Source organism: Scatophagus argus, chromosome 4 (assembly GCF_020382885.2).
Source record: "Scatophagus argus isolate fScaArg1 chromosome 4, fScaArg1.pri, whole genome shotgun sequence".
NCBI lineage: Eukaryota > Metazoa > Chordata > Actinopteri > Scatophagidae > Scatophagus > Scatophagus argus.
Window position 1 is genome coordinate 19398510 of NC_058496.1, and position 18935 is coordinate 19417444.

Here is an 18935-nt window from a genome sequence, read left to right on the forward strand (position 1 = left end):
AGATTCACAAGGTGATGCTAAGCATTCCTTACATTTCCCAGCTCCTCAGATCCCGTCTGGAAGAAACCTCAGTTAAGACATATTTCCTCAGTAGACCTAAATATGAATAACAACACCCATATCTGATGTGTAAATAAGGATGTGCAAGTATAAATATAACAATAATGTGGAATTACAGCAAATTTAACAGCACATGTAACTGTTTGCTACATTAAAATGATAGAATGTTGAAAATGTTTGACCACAAACAATGAAAAGCTCTGTAAAGCTGAAAGAATGAGCAGAGAGATAATTCTCACTAATGTGCAGCTTTAAACCTACAAGAGCTGGGGGCAGTAGGAACAAGATGTGAACACAACATATAACCTTAAGATGATACATATTTGATTACACATCCTGGTCTCTAACTGTATCTGTCCACTGAGCAGGTAGAGTACAGCGGGTTCTTCGAGCTTATTCTCTAAAAACAGCTGCCTGCTGAAAATAACACTATGAGAGTAATGAAAGTGAACCAAGACAGTGAAGTTGCAGCTGGACAGCTGAACAATGAGCTGAAACTCACTATAAAGCTCCAAAAAGCTGAGAGAAGCTGCATATACAGGTGATAATTCAATGTAGGTTCATGTCTGTCAGAGACCCCTTTCATACCATCACATTGTTCTCAAGATGTAATTTGATATATTGTTACAAAAATATCGATTAAAGTAGAAACTGAAACAAGTTCATAAGAAAATTTTATGTTTTATTGTGGAACATGGCAAACAGTTGTAAGTAAAAACACTGTCATGGGCAAAAGAGTTTTGTTTGACTGTTTGACTATCAAATTTGTTTGTTACCGGTAGTTCTGTTTTTAGAGTGTATTCTGGATGCAGAAGCATTTAAAAGTTCAGCTCTCTAATCTAACAAATAAATTGAATTTTAGAGACCATAATTCTATATTTTCTCTTTTATCTGTAATTAAACCATCTCAGTTTCATATTTCTCCGTGTCACATTTACTATGAAACCGTCGCACTTCACAAGGGCTGATGTCAGATTTAGTGCCAAAGAGGACAAATATCTAGTGCCAGATTGCGATAATATAATACTCAGACTGAAAAAAAAGAATCTTATCCAACTACTGAAGCAAGTCTGAGTGTCAAGCTTGAGTGAAGTTTTTCCAGTTCATTCTGCTCAGACAGCAAAGTTTAAAACAAATGTTTATGCAAACAAAAAGAAATCAATGTGTATTTTCAGCGCCAACAAGGCCATAAATCAGTTGTACAGGAAGGTGAGCACAGAGAGAGGATGAGAAAGTGCTGTGAGAGGAGGAGGAGGCCCCTAGAGATCAATTTTGACACATTAGAACTATTAGTTTATTGAGAGGTGAAAGATAGATTGAAGGCTGAATGTTAAAGAGATCTGTAGCTGTAAAACATCCTCTCCACTGATGAGCTCTGTGGAAAGTGATGCTCTACACTGCAACATCTCTCCATTGTTACTTCATGTCCGTGAGCATAAAGATGAGGATCTTCACATATCTAACAATCCACTTGTATTTAAGGTCACCATAACTCTGCAATGAAATGTTCATTACTTGAGAGATGAGGTTATTTACATACTAACTGATCTTAAAGTTGAAATAACTCTTGCTCCTTTTTAAATGATAGTGGATGTTTAGAAAAATAACAAATGATTAGAATGTATGCATTATATTTAATACATACAAAGAGTTCAACTCATACCCTCAATATTTGACATGCATGTTGAAAGGGAAAAATATATTTAGATTTCTTTGCCTCTGAAACCAGACTCTATGTCCTGTATGGAGTTCTTAATTGATAACACCAGTTTCAGTTAAACATGAAGTTTGCATGTCTACAAGTAATGAAACCTGACAGAAATTATTTATGCTATTGACATATATAAAGATGAATGACAAGAGCTCAAAAAATAAATCCAAGACATCTCGTTTGCCCCCTAGTGGCTGGCTGTAGTATAGATCATAAACCTCTACCCCTACATTTTAGTAGATGGGACATGGGACAAACTACAGTACACATCAAATAATTTTTTTCCTAAGGTGGTTTATGTCATTTTAGGTAGTTTTTAATGTATGTGATGTATGATTACGTGTTAAGAGTTAAAGAAAAGCAACATGAGATATGGTCCAAAGCTTGATGTCTGCACTTTATTTCTCTGCACGTTTTTATCTGAAAGCATAATATGCTCAACCCTGATCTGCAGATCTCATGAGCGTGTGTTGCTGAGGCAGAGAGAGGTCTCAAAAGTTCATTTTCTCTTCATATGTTCATTGGTAAAATGCCATATTAGTGACAGGATGTTCAGAAGATGGCCCTGTGATTGACTGGCGACCAGTCCAGAGTGAACCCTGCCTCTCGCCCGTAGTCAGCTGGGATAGACTCCAGCTCCCCCGCGACCCTGACGGATAAGCGGTATAGAAAATGGATGGATGGATGGATGTTCAGAAGATATGTGACTTCTGAAAAAATCTGTCTAGTATTTACTTTAGTGTCTATGGGGCCAAAGCATCGGTCATAATCTGAAGTTCATGTTAGTTTCTTCCATTGGAGAGAATAGACTCAGGACTTGCTGCTAGTTTCCTAAAGGAGTAGTACCCATGTGACACAGATACAGGAAATCTCTGTTCGGTGAAGCAGAAGTTGGCTCAGTAATATGATGTTTTTCAGAGACTTTTCATTTTTGTTGAACTGGAAAGATTTTGATTTTACTGATCTGATTTTGAAGTTCATTTTTTATGAAATGGAATAAATGTTAATAAATGTGCTGATGGTGAAGAGAGACTAAATGTATTCCTATTAAAAATGTCATAGAATACATCATACCTGTACTGTATTTTAGTAAGATCTGACAGGATGTGAGTGTTTCTGTGGCTTCCTGTACAGGCTGAAGGCTGCTGCCCAGTGCTGCTGCTCATCCATTTTGGGTTGATTAGAACGTGCTTTTCTTGCAGAACAGCCTCAGAATGGAGCTTCAGATTCATATTTTTAATCACAAGAGTAAGAGAAGTATTTACAGAACTCAACACATTGGTGGGAGTGTTTAATTGATTGACACATCTCAGCATTTTGTCTCCCATGAATGACAGTCCTCCCATCTTTCATTAAACATGCATTCAATTGCACTGAACAGCAGTGCACTTTTCAGGATAATTTACAGAAGTTGGCAGACTGTTGCTAATTTTCTGAAGTAACTTTTTTTTTTTCATTGCATGAGGAAGTCAATCTTTTTGTCTGCTCAAACCCCAGACAACTTCTTTGTTTCTCCATCAGACAACAGGCATCCAGCTGAGTCAAAATATGGACAAAGGTGCTCCCGTCATTCTTCCTGACATTATAACAGATAGACTAGATTTGTGATTTTATTTGATTAGGCAGCAATACGTTATTTGTAGTGATCATAATATCATAATCAAAAATATCATACACAAAATAACATCCTGCTAGTCATCCCTGTTGCTGTGAATTATTGATAGTGACGTGTCTTGGGTAACACATCCTGAAGACAAAATGGGTAGGAAATGTGAGCATTTCAATTAAGAAGATGTGTTTTCCTTCTTGTCAGCACAATGAGTGACCGCAGGGTGGGGGTGGGGAGGATCGGGGGTGTCGGAGGGGTGTAAAGCTGACTAAAGTGTATCTGAAATTAGAAGTGACTACATTTTACTGCTGTAACAATACTGTCTCAGGCCGATTGATTTGAATAGTGTGAATATTTATGTCCAGAGGTGTTTGCCTGTTCTTAATGTCTGCACTCTTTAAGCAGATAAAGAGGACCGTTATTGTCTGCCGTTAGTGGTCATATATTAACAGAGGCATGTCCTGCCAGAAGAAGCATTAAGGCCTCCTCATTATTTAATCATTCGCTGTGGGCTTGTCAGGAGGCTGGACAGAGCAGATTAGGTGTATGTGCAACGTAAACTTACAAAGTACCTATTTATCAAAGAAGGTGTTGTATGATTCATGCTGATAGCTCACATCCAGATGATGTCATAGTTACAAAAATAAGATCTGTGTTCTATAAAATGCTCTGTAAAATAATACAGTTTTTAAAATAAGATGGTGTGAAAAGCAACAATTACAAGAGATGATAGCAAAACTCTGCGTTACAGTCATATAAGAAGTCACAAGAAGTTACACTCAGTAATGTCTATTACACAGCAATACCAACCCAGATTTTGCTGAAATTAGTTAACATGAGTGAACATAAGCTACAAGTCAGACCAACAAAAGTTGTTTCATCCAGAAAACTAAGGAAAAGTGCACTTTATTCCTTGTCATTACAACCTGTCATTTGTAAGAGAAAGTGTATTTCCTCTCTTTCTTTGGGGTATTTGCTACCACTCTAGTATATGTTTTGTCAGAGAGTGAGAAAAAATGAAAAAGAAAGTGTTTTTTTTAAAAAAATCCCCAAAACAAACCATACAACCCAACAAAGTTTAGACTCTATGTGAAATGCAAATAAAAGTAGAATGTAATCATTTGCAATACAGTGGTTGCTTGAAGCGACTGAGCCTTTTGAGGATGTTCCTTCATTGCCAATCATGACACTATCACCTGTTACCAATGAACCTGTTTACCTGAGGAATGTTCCAGACTGCTGATTTCTGAGCAGTACACAACTTTCTCAGTCTTTTGTTGCTCCTGTCCCAACTTGTTTGAAATGCGTTGCTGGTATATAATTCAGAACAAACATATTTTTTATTAGTGAAGTTAATGAGGTCAAACATTAAATACATTGTCTCTGTACCATTTTCAGTTGAGGATAGAAGACATGGATTGTTGAGTCTCATGTGCTGCACATCTTTTACGCCAGGCATTAAAATGTGATTCATATTAGTATATTTCATGTAGATGAGAAAAAAACATGACAAGTGTGAATGCACGCAGAGCACATTGGGATTAGAATGCGGGATCATCCAGCTACTTGAGATTGCAATTGTGATTGGACAACAGGAACACATTTTAATACCAGGTCCAAGCCACTCTGTCATCTAATAAGCACACTGACTGTGAGACAGTTTATATCAGCATAAGCTTAAATGACAGCTATTGATCTATCATGACATTGTATTTTCGCGCTAAGGTAACTGATCAGAGCATTCGTGTTGCAACATTAAAATAAACTGAAAAATTTGGGGACAGTAAGGCCCTCGGACAGTTTGGTGCTTTTGCAATTCATTCTCTGTATTGTTGTGGCAGATAGACCCTAACTACTACTGTCTATGTACTGAACTATACTGTAGCAACATGTTGTATTGTTTCTTGATTTCAAAGCCTGTACTACACACTTAGGATGCAATGCTGAAATCATACAGCATATGTGTGTAAAAGTGATGCCTCTTCTTCCCCTAGGAAACATTCGCTCCCAGTTGTTTACACTAGAACAGGTGCGGACAGCTTTAATAAAGATGAGCACTGAATCTGACTGTGACCAACGGATATTAAAATATCTCCTGACCTTGTGAGCAGGGATTACAGTGGAAGTCTGCCACAGCGGGAGGCGACTGCACGCAGCATGCCCTGCAATCCTCTCCTCTCAATAAGCTGAGGCAGAATTTATGGCCCTGCAGACAGGCCTGTGCTGTATGTGTTGGTCTCCACCACAGATACACAAATGGTGATGCGTGGGAGTCAGGAGATGTGCTAGACGCTATAGTTTCAGGTTTCAAGGTTCAGCTGGAATTTTGCAGCTTTCTCAATGTAAATGAATGATATCTTCCCAGGGGACATATACAGGAAATACTAAGAGGCCCAAGCCACCACTGGATCGTAAACACCTTCATGTTTATTCTCTTATCCCCACTCTGTCTCTTTGTTTGTCTCTGAGGAGCAATAGCATCATCCTCAAATTGACTGCATTACTGTAATTTCTCCCAGGATCCTGACACAAGCCTGGCATCCACCATTACATGTCAGTACTTGGCTCTGTCCATTAATTGAACTGAGCACCATTCTTTTACGAGACACAACAAGGCTGGGTGAGCAAGCAAGCAGACCCTGCAAAGAGCTGAGTGAAATGTAATTTACTGCTGGTCCTTCGTTGATATTTTCTGTGATGAGACAAATCATGAAAAAAAGCAAGGTTGGGAGATCTATGTCATAAAATGTCTGATGTTATCCACCTGCCTATCCAGTCTATAAACTTTTAAAATGTTGGTATTACATCATATCTAACCCTGCGTGCCAGTGCTAATTGTCTATGCAATTTGAAAGGGGTCACTCACACTGACAGACTCACGGTGAATTCCTTCAGCTCTACAGAGCTTTTGAAAAATGCAGTTTATAGGTTATGGCCATAATTTTAGAATAAAACATTAAACAACCGAAGGTGAAGGTCTGAGGGTCAGGTTTGGTGATTGGTACATATTTTTGAGGGTTGGGTGGACTTTCATAAAGGGTCAGGTGGGTGCGGATATTCAAAAACATCAGATGGTTCTAAAATGGGGCAGAGGGGATGATAAACTGGTCACATGACTTTATTTGGTTGTCTGCTGGATTTACTGCTAATATAAAGTATGGTATTCTGACTATTTGGGGAAACAAAAAAATGATTCCATGGTCAAATGTGAATGAGCGCCAGGTGTAAGTTTACTTTGCTTTCTATGAACACAAACAATTTGAACTGTGTTAAAGGAGAAAAATAGTTGATTTGTAGATAGTGTTAGAACTGCCTCTCTCAGAGTTAATATAGAACACTATAAAATTTGCTCTGATAGATTGTAGTATAGCTTGCTACTTTGAGTAAAAGGCAAATGGCTGATGAACAAAATGATGTTTCCAGCAACAATGTTAACAACTAGCTGATGAACACCATGCTGCATTTAGCAACAAAAGAGCAACACATTTCCCTCAGGAGTTGGTAGAAACCAAAAACAAAGCTAAAAGGAGAGTGAATATTGAACTTACATTCGTCAGGTGTCCAAAGGTGTCAGGACAGACACATGACTGCAAATGATGATAATGTTGCTCTGTGTTTGTGTCTGTGTCAGTGATTGTTCGCTAACATCTTCGCCTTATCAGTGTTTTCAGATGATATTTGACATTGTTGTGCTCACACCAGCAATGGGGACTCGGGTTTATGACTTGGGCTGAAGTCACATTTAAGTTGCATGTGCAGCCACCTGAGACTTGACTCATGATTCGTCCTTAAAAACCTTGGGACTTGATTTGGGCTCAAAAATTTGAGAATTTATTAAAAAAAATGTTTTCCTGCGCATTAACATGAAGCAAAGTCTGAACTTCATGACACTACCATAACAACACCATGGCAGGTACACCTGTAGCTGCTGAGACATTTGTCCTACCCTTTGGCTATAACAGCTTCATGTAAGATCCAGCCAAAGAATCGCTAAACGCAACTTCTGCAGTATCACAATAAAGGATCCAGGAATTTACCACACCAACTCCTGTTCAAAGATTTGATTTGGACTTCTTTTGGCATCTCTTGTTCACAGCTTCATGTGTGCCCCAAGAGGCAAAAATATGAATTACTGCACATTTAAAGTCATAAGTGGCTCAAGTTGTGCCTGAACTGACAGAACATGGTAATCTCCTGCTGGAATTTCACTGTTTGTTCTTGACCTCAGACTGTGTTGACTCTACTACATGCTGGAGTTAAAGTTATTTGAATGGGCTGATAGAAGCCTCTTAGACTCATTTTCCATGATTTGAAATAAGAAACTTGTATCATTAGAATATATAATCATCCAACATGGCCAACTTGATCATGACAGCATAAAAGCAATCCTGAGTTAATACTGAAACCCTTTTAGTTAAATAGAGTTAAATAGTGATTATTTATTCATCTTTTTTTTACACGACACATTGATAGCATTTTGCCATTTTTCAAACTCAGTCTGTTCAGGCTGTAGCAACCCCAAACATATGGCACACAGAAAAACGGGTAAAACCACATGCACAAAGACAAAGGCACACCAATTGTTTGAGTAAGTAAAAAATAAGGGGAAAATGCAGCTTGGTAACTGATGACAACTGTAGCTCAGGAACAGGAGCTTATATGCATATCAAGACCAGGCACACGTACTACGTTACTGTATATGTATGTAGTCTACAAAACAAAACAAATATCTTTCTTAAACAAATACCTAACACAAACAACAAAATATTAATAATGATAATAAATAGCTCCTACATCTTCAATATATAATGAAACAAAAATTCATTCAGTGCCATTTTCTATCATGCCGTTGTATGTTCAAATGTTCTTTTTTTCTGATAACTTTGGTTTTAATTAGTTATTTGATGTTATAAAAAGAGAGCAGCTCCACCACCCATTCACTACTGCACAGCCTCTGGCGCTAAATGACGTCACCAGAATTGGATGGCAGTGCTCATATCATATGCTCAGGTGATATTTTGTCTTCACTTCGTGCACCTTTTTGTTAATAGTTTGCTATTTTGTTCTAACTTAAGACAAAATGGAGCACACATGACAAAGTTCGTCTTTTCAAACTTTTCAGCATGTGACACACTGTAACTTGTTATGTTATGGTTGTCCCAGTGTCACAAACAAGACATGACAGTTTTTTGCCACATGCTATTGTTAATGTTTATATTCAGCCTGTATATATATTCATATATGGTATGGACAATTACAGTTATAGACATTAAAATGTATTATGTATTAAATATCTAAAAATAATAATGCCTGAAAGGCAGCAGTCAGTTCAGTATTTGGCAAGGATACTTTTTTTGACATTACATATCTTCTAATATTTTATTGAACAAACATGAAAGTCAATAACTCCTGAATTCGGCCACCCCAAGTGCCACACTGCTATCCTAAAGTATGATTGGGCATATAATCAATCAAAATTAACTAGTTGTTTGATGAGTAATTTCAATGTGCATTGCTTTCTTTTTTATGTGGCCTACATTGGGGGTAGAATTTCTTTTAGAGCCTTTGACAGCTCAAGACTGAGGGTACCCAACGAATCACCACCTTAATGTGGTGAAAGGGTTTGTGTGTCCCTGGGAACCTGGAAGCCATATTGTCTGAGGAGGCAGCCCCTGAAAGGCTACTCTTAAGGGATTTTTTTCTCAGGGCACAGCCTGAGAAGGCAACATGGTGGGCTTACCACCCCCAGGGAGAGCTGGGATCAGGTGCATTGCATGCTGGGTGGCAGGCATAAGCAGGGCCCTTGGCACGCTGACCCCTGGCATTACCTCGCTGTTTGAAAACAGGAAAACAAACACTGATGCACTTGATGTATCCATCTATGCAGCACTGCCAGAAGACAGAGGTGTTTTACATCAAATCAAAGGTCCAGGAAAATAACCACCTCACTCAGGCTCACACATGTGGTTAGATATGAGTTTCACCATACTTGTTACATTTTAGTAATTTAATATGGCGTTAGCAGGTGTTTTTTTTTTCTATATTTCAGAAACATAACTACATTACTCTTTATTACATTACTCATGTAATGATATGTATCAGTGGTTCTTATTTGAAAAGAAGCAACCGGAAGTGTCGTTTTTTGCTACTCGCTTGTCTGAAACCACGTGACAAGTGGGAGTGTAAAGATGGTTGCCACTGTAATCAAGCCAAATCTGGACCGATTGAGAAGTTTCTCTTTTTTATATCCAATGTTTCGTTTTAAAATCATCCGTCTATTAACATGTTTGTTTATTACCGTTTGTATTTTGATGAACCAGTCGTTGGCAGACGACCAAGACTTCATGGAGGAGTTTCTGAAGCAGGAATATTCTCTGGCAAAGCCATACCGAGGTGAGTTAAGTTTCCTGTCAACTAGCGGTTAGGTTAAAGCAAGCGTTTTGCTAAGATGTGTTAGCAGAGGTAAACAGAAGAAACCTTAACTAACCACAGGAGGTTCTCCTGTCGTAATTTAGCATCTCGCCCAATTTAGCCGATTTCGTGAATAGCTAATGTTGTGTTAGCTACTGAGTATAATAATTAACCAAGAGGAACTCTGTACCCCTCAGGCAATTGTGGTTTCACATGTCACAATACAGGAAATTATATCTATTGCTAGCCCACAACAACTAACTAGATAACCCGCGAAGTGATTTTTACTGAGAGGGGACAAAGTTAGCTCGGACAAATGAGCAGCGGGTGAGAGAATATTACGTCAAATATAGCGCGACCGTAAAATGTCACAGTTTTGTTGGTTTTGTGCTCCTTATACCCTCGTTACACCAGTCATTGTTAGTTACAGCGATTCTTTCCTTTGATTAAGTTGTTCGGGACAGCATACCGAGAGATTGTTTTTATGCCTGATAATCACATGTGCCGAATTTACCGTAATAACTAATGTTAGTATTTTGCCGGATAGCGAAATGAAATTAAATTCAGACATTTTTTTCGACACAAAGCAGCCTGCTCTGCTTCATTGTCCATTGACCGAGGACTAATCGGAGGAATCCCTGAATTACTACATACAGTGTACTGTCGACGTGAGTACTGTAGCTAACACACATATTACGGTTTTGCAGGGTTGAGTTTCTCTAGTTCCTCACAGTGGGATCTGATGGGCACTGCCATGGTTACACCTGACCATGTGAGGCTGACCCCAGACCTGCAGAGCAGACAGGGAGCGGTGTGGAGTCGTATTGTAAGTACTGTACTGCAAACTGCAAAACTCACTGCCCGTTACTTCATTACCAGATATCCCACACCCTAGCCTCTTATATTCTTTCCTCATTCTCACAAAGTTACTCTGAAATTGTCTGCAACGTACACATCATCAGGCTAGAGCTGCAACTATTAATCAATGAATTGATTAGTTGCCAGCTGTTTTGTTAACTGATTACTTATTTCTGTCATTTTATAATACAAATGTCAAGCATTTGCTGATTCCAGTAAGTACATGTTTTTTTTTTGTCATTTATGACAGGAAATGAAGAGTCTTTGGGGTTTGAACTGTTGGTTGGACAAAAGAAGTACTCTGAAGAGTCTTTTTGATGGAAATTCAGCATTTTGATGACATTTTATATACTAGACGATGAATTATAAAAATAAGCAGCAGCAGTCCCTCAACAGGCCCTCTTGATTATTAATAAACATTTTATCAATACAATAAAGACCCTTACATGTCTAATGATGGTGCAGCGTTAGACAAATTCAGACTGTGTCAAAAGTTACTCAGCTCTGTTTTCTCATGCACACTACACATAGCTTAGCACAAGAATAACCTAATTGCCTTCCTTTCTGTTGCTTTCTAGCCGTTCTTCTTGCGTGATTGGGAGCTCAAGGTACACTTTAAGATCCATGGCCAGGGAAAGAAGAATTTTAATGGGGATGGACTGGCTGTCTGGTTAACCAAAGATCGCATGCAGAATGGTAGGTAGAGAATAGATCACTCTAAGGTTGTCGTATCTCATCCAGTGAAAAGGAATTAGACACTGCAAATTATTTAATGTAATGAGAAAAGAGACTATAAATACAAAGCATAATATTAAGAGTTGACTCATCTTATTGCTTAACAAAGACTGATAACAGGTTTAGGGGCATCCTCCAAAGGCTCAGTCATCCACAAGCAAGGATGGGGCAATGTTTACCACTTTGTCAAACACACGATTGTCTAAAAGACATTACTACATGGACACAGGAACACTTTGTAATATACACTTTTTTTGCAAATGGTTGCATTCTGGTTTTATTTACATTTACTGTTTTGGAATTGGGATTGTAAATTCCAGCTAAACGGTAAATGGTAAAAATAATAAATTTAATACTCAGCTAGCCTATGATGAAGATTACATGTTTTTCCAGCAGCACAACATTACCTGTGACAGTACAGCTTCTGTAGTTTATCAGTGTTGCTCATACATTGTGTGCTGTGTGTTGTGAGACTGTGAGATAATGCCCTGCTGTACCTCACTCTTTCTTCACAGGTCCTGTGTTTGGAAACATGAACCACTTCACTGGACTTGGAATATTTGTAGACACTTACCCCAATGCAGACAAAAGCCACGATGTGAGTGATAGCTGCCATTTCATACCCGAGACTGTATGAACATGTCACATGTTGTTTTTTTTTCTCTTTTGAAGACAGTCTGTGTCACCACTTATTTTCAGTATCAAAGTGATCTCAAAAGGATGTCCTATTTCTCTTTGCTTATGCAACCCTCTTGAATGTCAAAGGACACAACCTGGCACTCAGGAAGCATCAGAAACAGCTGTTTCTTCCATGAGTTGAGAGTGTCTATTATTTACAGCAGTTCACCATCCCATATTCTGTCATACAGCTTGGTGCCTGGTGCCAGATTGATAGATCGATAGATACTTTATTGATCCAGAGGGAAATTCAGATTGTGTACACCAGTACAGTGGTATACTGTATGGTTCAGCGGATAAAGGTGTGTCTATGATGTAGGCACATTGTTTTGTGTTTAACTCCCGGCCTTCTTCACAGAGGGCTTTCCCGTACATATCGATGATGCTGGGGAATGGGACTCTGTCATATGACCACGATCGTGATGGACGACCCACTGAGCTTGGAGGATGTACGGCTATGGCCCGCAACGCAATCTACGACACTTTCCTCCTTGTCAGATACTCCAAAAATAGGCTCATGGTAAGAAACCTTCTAATTAAGGCGGGCTTGAGTGTATTTACAAGCCAATCTTCATATGTTTTTTTTTTTTTAATTTATTTAAAAGCATGGCTTTTCAGCTGTCGTTTTTCTTTAAAGTATATGTAACATTTCTGCAACAAGCGCTTTGTTATATATTCTGCTGACTTGTATGTTATCCCAAATGTTTCCAATATTGTTCAGACCTGAAGTTCAGTATCAATACCAGTAGTGCAAATGCTAAACATTTTGTTTAGCTGTGAACATTTTTGCCTGAGTCACATCAGATATTTTTTATCTGCAGTGGTAGATATTTAACAGTAAAGACTCCCATGATTCCACACTGCTTAGGTGTTTTGTTTTGATTGAGAGACAATCAAGCAGCAAGTTTAATTGTGAAGTAAGGAGATCTAGGATGGTGCTATTGGTATTAGACATGTCCTAGCATTAATTAATCTTTTATCATTAACTTATACTGACCCTTCCTTTACCCTCCAGCTCATGGTGGATGTAGATGGTAAACAGGAATGGAAACATTGTGCTGACATCGCAGGAGTGCGTCTTCCTACAGGATACTTCTTTGGTGCCTCCTCTGCCACTGGGGACCTGTCAGGTATGGGATCGTCAGCATGTCGTTTCACCACTTGGAAACTCTGTTTAGCAAAATTCGCTGGAATGAAACTTTTTGTCTTTTGGGAAAATCAGTTACAAGCACTACGATCAAAACAATTCCAGTGAGTTGACGAATGAGATGCAGATTTTAGCCTTCATCCCAATCACCACAGATTGTAAAATGACAGAATAAACTGTGAATGGGTAGAAGAGGTTTGTGTGAATTCTGTCTGTGAGTGTTGGTTACTGACTTGTGCATGTCGCTCCAGACAACCATGACATCATCTCCATGAAGCTGTACCAGCTGACAGTAGAGAGGACTCCTGAGGAGGAGGAAGAGGAGGAGGTCACCATCCCCAGTGTTGACAACATGGAACAATTCCAAGGTAGTCATCAGTTTTTTCACTTACACAACCCTGATTTCAAAAAGGTTGAGACATAAAAAAACATGTACTTACAGGAATCAGCATATTGACATATACTTGATTAAAAATAGTACATTAAAGACAATATATTTGCTCTTTTTGCGAATCTGTGCGTGTTCTAAATCTTATGTCAGTTGGAACACAAACAACCAAAGACTGAGAAAATTGTGTACTGCTCAAAAATCACCAGTTTGACACATTCCTCAGGTAAACAGGTTCATTGGCAAAAGGTGAGAGGATCATGATTGGCTGTGAAAGGAACATCCTGGAAAGGCTCAATCGTTCCAGACTAGGATGCACCAAAATTCTTTTTTTTTTAATGATTGCATTCCGGTTTTATTTAAGTTTTACACAGTGTCCCAAATATTTTGGAATCAGGGTTGTAATTTCCATCCAAAATGACTAGATAAATGTTGTGTTTCATTTGAGTACAAAGTACTCAGAAAGACAAAAAAAAAAGTCAAAATCAAAAGCAACAGTGGCCAGTGGGACAATGTCCAAAACGAGTGTATGGCTCTCTTCTCAGAAGCATTTGTTGTTAGGTTTCCCCTCCTTATTCTTAGCCTATCCTTTTGTGTTTCTCATTGAAAAGCAAAATTATTTCCTGAGTAATACTCCCACGACATTTGTGACTGGCGAGTGGTATAAGATTATAGTTTACCCCGATGTTTTTTTTTCTCAGACTTTACAGAAAACAGAATTTCATGTGTAAAATCTGTGCCATTTCAAAGCTGTCATCATGTAAAAGTGTTGTCTCGTGTGGCTGGTACTCTTGTGATAGACAGGTTATGTCTGATAGTTAATGTCTTGAACTTGTTTTGCTTTGCAGTGGAATTCGAGGAGGAAGGGATGAGTGCAGTCCAGTTCTTCTTCACCCTCCTCTTCTCCATCCTGGGCCTGGGTGTTCTGGCAGTGGTAGGGCTGGTGGTTTATGGGCGCTGGAAAGAAAACCGACGCAAACGTTTCTATTGATCAGACGACAGTCAATTGGTTTCCAGAATGTGTGCTCTCAATCACCATACGACACAACAATGCAAAGACTGCCATAGCTTTACTGAACCGCGCAATCAATTTGACTGTTTGAACCACTTCATGGGTCTGAAGCCCAGAGCCAAGAGAACATAAACAGGTGAGGAGATCATGAACGGGTGAGCCAGCTGTGAAATATTCTTTTCTTTTTTTGTGTGTGTTATGGACGATAGCTTGAGTAGAATTTTTTGTGTTAAAATATGCTCATCTCAGCCTGAAGTACAACACAGTGAGTCTGTAACATCTGCACTAATGGAGCCACTGTAGATATAACATGTTCGTCCCATTGTTGTCTCTTCTTAAAAAAAACAAAAAAGCAAAAAACAAAACAGGAAGAGACGAACAAAGACTTCAGAATAAATCACAGATGCTGTATGTAGTTTACTGACGTCATGTTACAGAACTGTGGTACAGAAGGTTAATGTGTAGTTACCTCTTATTGCCACTTAGTGCTGCCAGCATGCAGCTCTAATCTGACTTGTAGCTGCTGTGAAGACCAGTCAACCTGTGGATCATTGTAGACCCCTTCTTGCTGCACTGAATAAGTCAAATTGTATTGATCTCCCATGCATTTGGGAGCACCTTATAAGCCAGCACTTACATCAGCTTCATTGGTTTTATATTAGTTGTTTGTAAATTATGATCTTTTGTTAAAGAAAGTACTTAGTGCTGTTTCAAGTGCCTGACTAGGACCAGTGAAGACAAACTCGTACTTTATGTTCCAGTCCGTTCTGCAGGTGTGAGCTTACTGAGTTTCATTTACTTTCTGAAGTTCTGAACAGTTCTCAGTCTGGATACAAAATAATACTGGCACATCATCTGTGTCTGTGGATAAAGGTTTGAAAATGAAATCCATATCAACATGCATATATGACAGTTGAATGTGTACGTTTTGAAAAGCATTGTAAGAGTAGACATAATAATGTGTTAATGCCTCTGCAGGAGAGTCTTGATGTTGTCTGCAATCGGATGAAAAAGGTGTCAGCATCTGCAGTTAGCCAAAATGAGTTAGAAAATATCAGCATATCCGAAAAATCTAATGTTGTGTGTCCAGAGCTCTCAGTTATGGATCGCAGAAGTAGAGGTTTATCCAGAATCTGTTTGTTACTGCTGTACACCAAGCAGAATTTTTAGCACTCTATGTGGCACTGAATTTCACCAGACCCTGTTCCCAGATCCGTTTTATTTCAGTCACTTAATTTGTTGGTGGTGATGTTGCTTTTGACCTTTGCCCCAGCATGTAGTCAAATGTGAGGCTGAGTAAACTGAATAATATGTGAATATGAACACTGCTGAGTTGTTTAACCTGGAGTTTAACTGCTGCCATCATACAAGCTGGTGCCTTCCCTCCGCTGTCCAATGGATACAGCTGTGTCACATTCTGGCTTTGTTGTGGCTGCCCCTTTCTCCCTTCCACCGTTGTTCTCCCAATCTACATAAATGTCTATATTCAATAACTGATGATATTAATTTAATGTCTAGTGAGTAACTTTCCACAAACAAAACACTTAAGGACAGCGAGGAGCTGTCAGCAACATTAACAGTATGGGATATGACAGACTGAGAGTGTGAGAGAGTAGAAGTAACAGCAATACTACTACCACTACTAAATCCACTGAAGTATATTATATGTAAGTAGTTACTGCTAAAGGTTTGTTAAAAAGATGTGTTATGTTGCTCTTCAATTAAGTATTTCTTTTGTAACTTTGTCTTTACATATGTAGTCAAGTACAAAATGTCACGCCGAGTATGGGACAAATGTCACAAATGAGCCGCAAACATGTTTTCAGTGAGTTTGTAAAACAAAGAAAACATTTAAAACGTATTGAACAATATTGGAAACGTGTCTGCTGAAGACTGCTGGACTGGAAGACTCTTTACTTTGGACGTATTTGAAGGGGACATGAACCACACAGGAGCTCTGACACAGCCACATCCATTGGACAGCGAGGGCTTATTCAAATGTCCTTTGTCCTTTGTAGACACTTTGATTTGTCATAGTAGGAAAAGCACAAGTTATATACCGGTACTGATATAGATTAGTTAAGGCATAATATCTACAATAACAAGCATTGAAGATGGCTCCTTTCTCAGTGACCAATGAAACTGAAGCAGTTACAGCTTGTGCTTTTCCTCCTGTGTTGTCAAAACGTCTTTTATGATCAAGTCCTAAAATCAAGGATTGTCATCACTAAAGGTGAATTCCACATGAACTGGTGGGTTTCCACTCTGCAAAAGTACGTTTTTGGAGTGATGTTTAAAGCTGTGATATCTCCCAGTGAGAAATCACTTTGCTTAGATTGAGAGAACATTTCGGCATTGTGAAATTAAGAGTACTCTGATTTAGATTTGGACACCTGGAAACAGACTTTGAACACATCAAATCTGTTTCCAGGTGTTTAATTAATGAAGTTCTCCTTTAACCCTGATATTCTCCCGAAAAAATTTGCACTTTGGTGGTCGTCTTCTTTCCATTTGTATGTGGTTTTCTTGGTTGAGTCATACTGTGTGATGATGCAGACTTTGGTTAGACTACAGGGATGTTTTCAACTGAAAGTTTCATCAGCACTTCTGTCAGTGTGTTTTGTCTACAGGCCTCTCATTTGTTAGATTTAGTATTTTTATGAATAAAGCTCATGCTAACAACAGGGGAAAACATCAAGAGGCCCAAACTGCACAACCCATTTAATGAAAAACTACTGTCAAGGTGTAGGAGCTTTTTTTTCTCAGTTTAATTCAGTCAGGGTTTATTAGCGTGTTTTACATTTCCATAACAAGTGTGAAAACAAAACAACAATAAAATATAAATAAAGGAAATGAGTGAGAACTATAATTACTACAACAGTGATTTTTGTTTTCAAACGTGTGTGTGTCTAGGTTACTTGGGTTAGGATATGTTGATACGTATTTGGGAAGCAAGATGTGTCTCATCTTTTAATTTTGAGAGGTCATTTGAAATCTGAAATTGGAGAGTTGAAATCGTTCAAGTCAGAGTTCCTTATTTTCATTCATATTTTACATTTGCATTTACAATGAAGTGCATCTCTGTCTCAGCCTCCCCTGTCCAATAATGACCACATACTCTTTTTTTCCTCTCTCTCTGTGCTGTGTAGCAAGCTGTTTGTTGTAATCGTTATGTCCACCATGAATCATTATCCTTTTGGCAAACAACATGTGAAGCCAATTCAGTAAAGAGCATATATTCTTGTCATGCCCATTATTTTTAAGTAAAAAATTTCTATGGTGATTCTGCTCTTGTGGTAGTGCATTTTTTTTCTCTGTCTATGACTGATTTTTTTTTTTTATCATTGTCAAATGCACGAGGTCAGACCTGAGGACTGTGGTTTCATATGTAGGCCTTGAAAATGCACCATGTAGCACACATGGTGCATTTTCAAGGCAGCTCACTTTTTTGCATTAGAGCTAGGAAAACCAGTGGAGGACAGTGGATAGCACTTCCTACCTTATCCACATTAGAACTGTGTCTGACCCCTGCTGTCGGGAACCGCAAGGACTAATGTGAGTGCCAATTTCAAGGATTAATATGAACAAAGTGGTTAATGTAGCAACAAAATAATACCTTGGTTTTTGTTAAAACACCCGCAAACCTAATGACCTTCCCATATGTCTCAGCTGCACATTGAGTTTTATGATAAATATCAAATGTCAGCATGCTACAATGCTAAACTAAAACATGAACAGTGCAAAAATTACACTTGCGTCAGAGACTTAGCAATAATTAAACTTATGGCACCAAACGTACTTCAAAGATGCCCAGATGAGGGCGTCTGATTCATTTATGTATTTTACACAATTCACTCATATAACTATTTTAAAATATTATAAAATAGTTCTTTTTTTTCGTGCTCTAAGCTTGTGATGAAAAACATTATTATTTGTCACCAAACCTGAGCTAGCACGGGGAACACCATGTAGCCAGGCAAATTTGTATTTCAGCCACAAACAGGGGCTTACTTTGTGTGCTGAGCATTTCTGTTATTTATAGGGGTGCATGGCCTCTCTCCCTAACTGATGTTGGTCTGAATCGGTATCTTGTCATCTGGCAGCAGCACTGTTGAATACAACATGACTGCAGCTGTCTAACCTCTTCATGTGTGACCGGAAATCTGGTGAACAAAGCTGAAATCTAAGGCGCTACACTTCAGCGACTCGTTACTCAAATAAAGCATAACCGTTGCTTGTCAAATAAATGTTTTCAGAATCTATTTATTCTCATGAGACCATCCTAAAACAACACAGGGTCTACTTTCTTTATGTTTTTTGTGTGTC

At 38.6% G+C, this 18935-nt stretch overlaps 1 protein-coding gene across 1 annotated transcript; it reads left to right on the plus strand.

Annotated features, from left to right (window-relative positions):
* The first annotated feature begins 9536 nt into the window (after nt 1-9536).
* On the plus strand, nt 9537-17892 carry LOC124057696 (VIP36-like protein). The gene is made up of 8 exons (XM_046386184.1): nt 9537-9773; nt 10499-10617; nt 11228-11345; nt 11900-11982; nt 12421-12582; nt 13078-13192; nt 13461-13577; nt 14446-17892. The coding sequence occupies exons 1-8, from the start codon at nt 9569-9571 to the stop codon at nt 14586-14588; spliced, it is 1062 nt and encodes a 353-aa protein (XP_046242140.1). The 5' UTR covers nt 9537-9568; the 3' UTR covers nt 14589-17892.
* Nucleotides 17893-18935: the final 1043 nt, after the last annotated feature.

Excerpts from the sequence above, each read along its gene's own strand:
- LOC124057696 (XM_046386184.1), top strand. The coding sequence starts at position 9,569 with ATGGTTGCCACTGTAATCAAGCCAAATCTGGACCGATTGAGAAGTTTC. Across the intron at positions 10,618-11,227 it reads GAGCGGTGTGGAGTCGTATT|CCGTTCTTCTTGCGTGATTG; the intron begins GTAAGTACTGTA and ends GTTGCTTTCTAG. Across the intron at positions 13,578-14,445 it reads CAACATGGAACAATTCCAAG|TGGAATTCGAGGAGGAAGGG; the intron begins GTAGTCATCAGT and ends TTTGCTTTGCAG.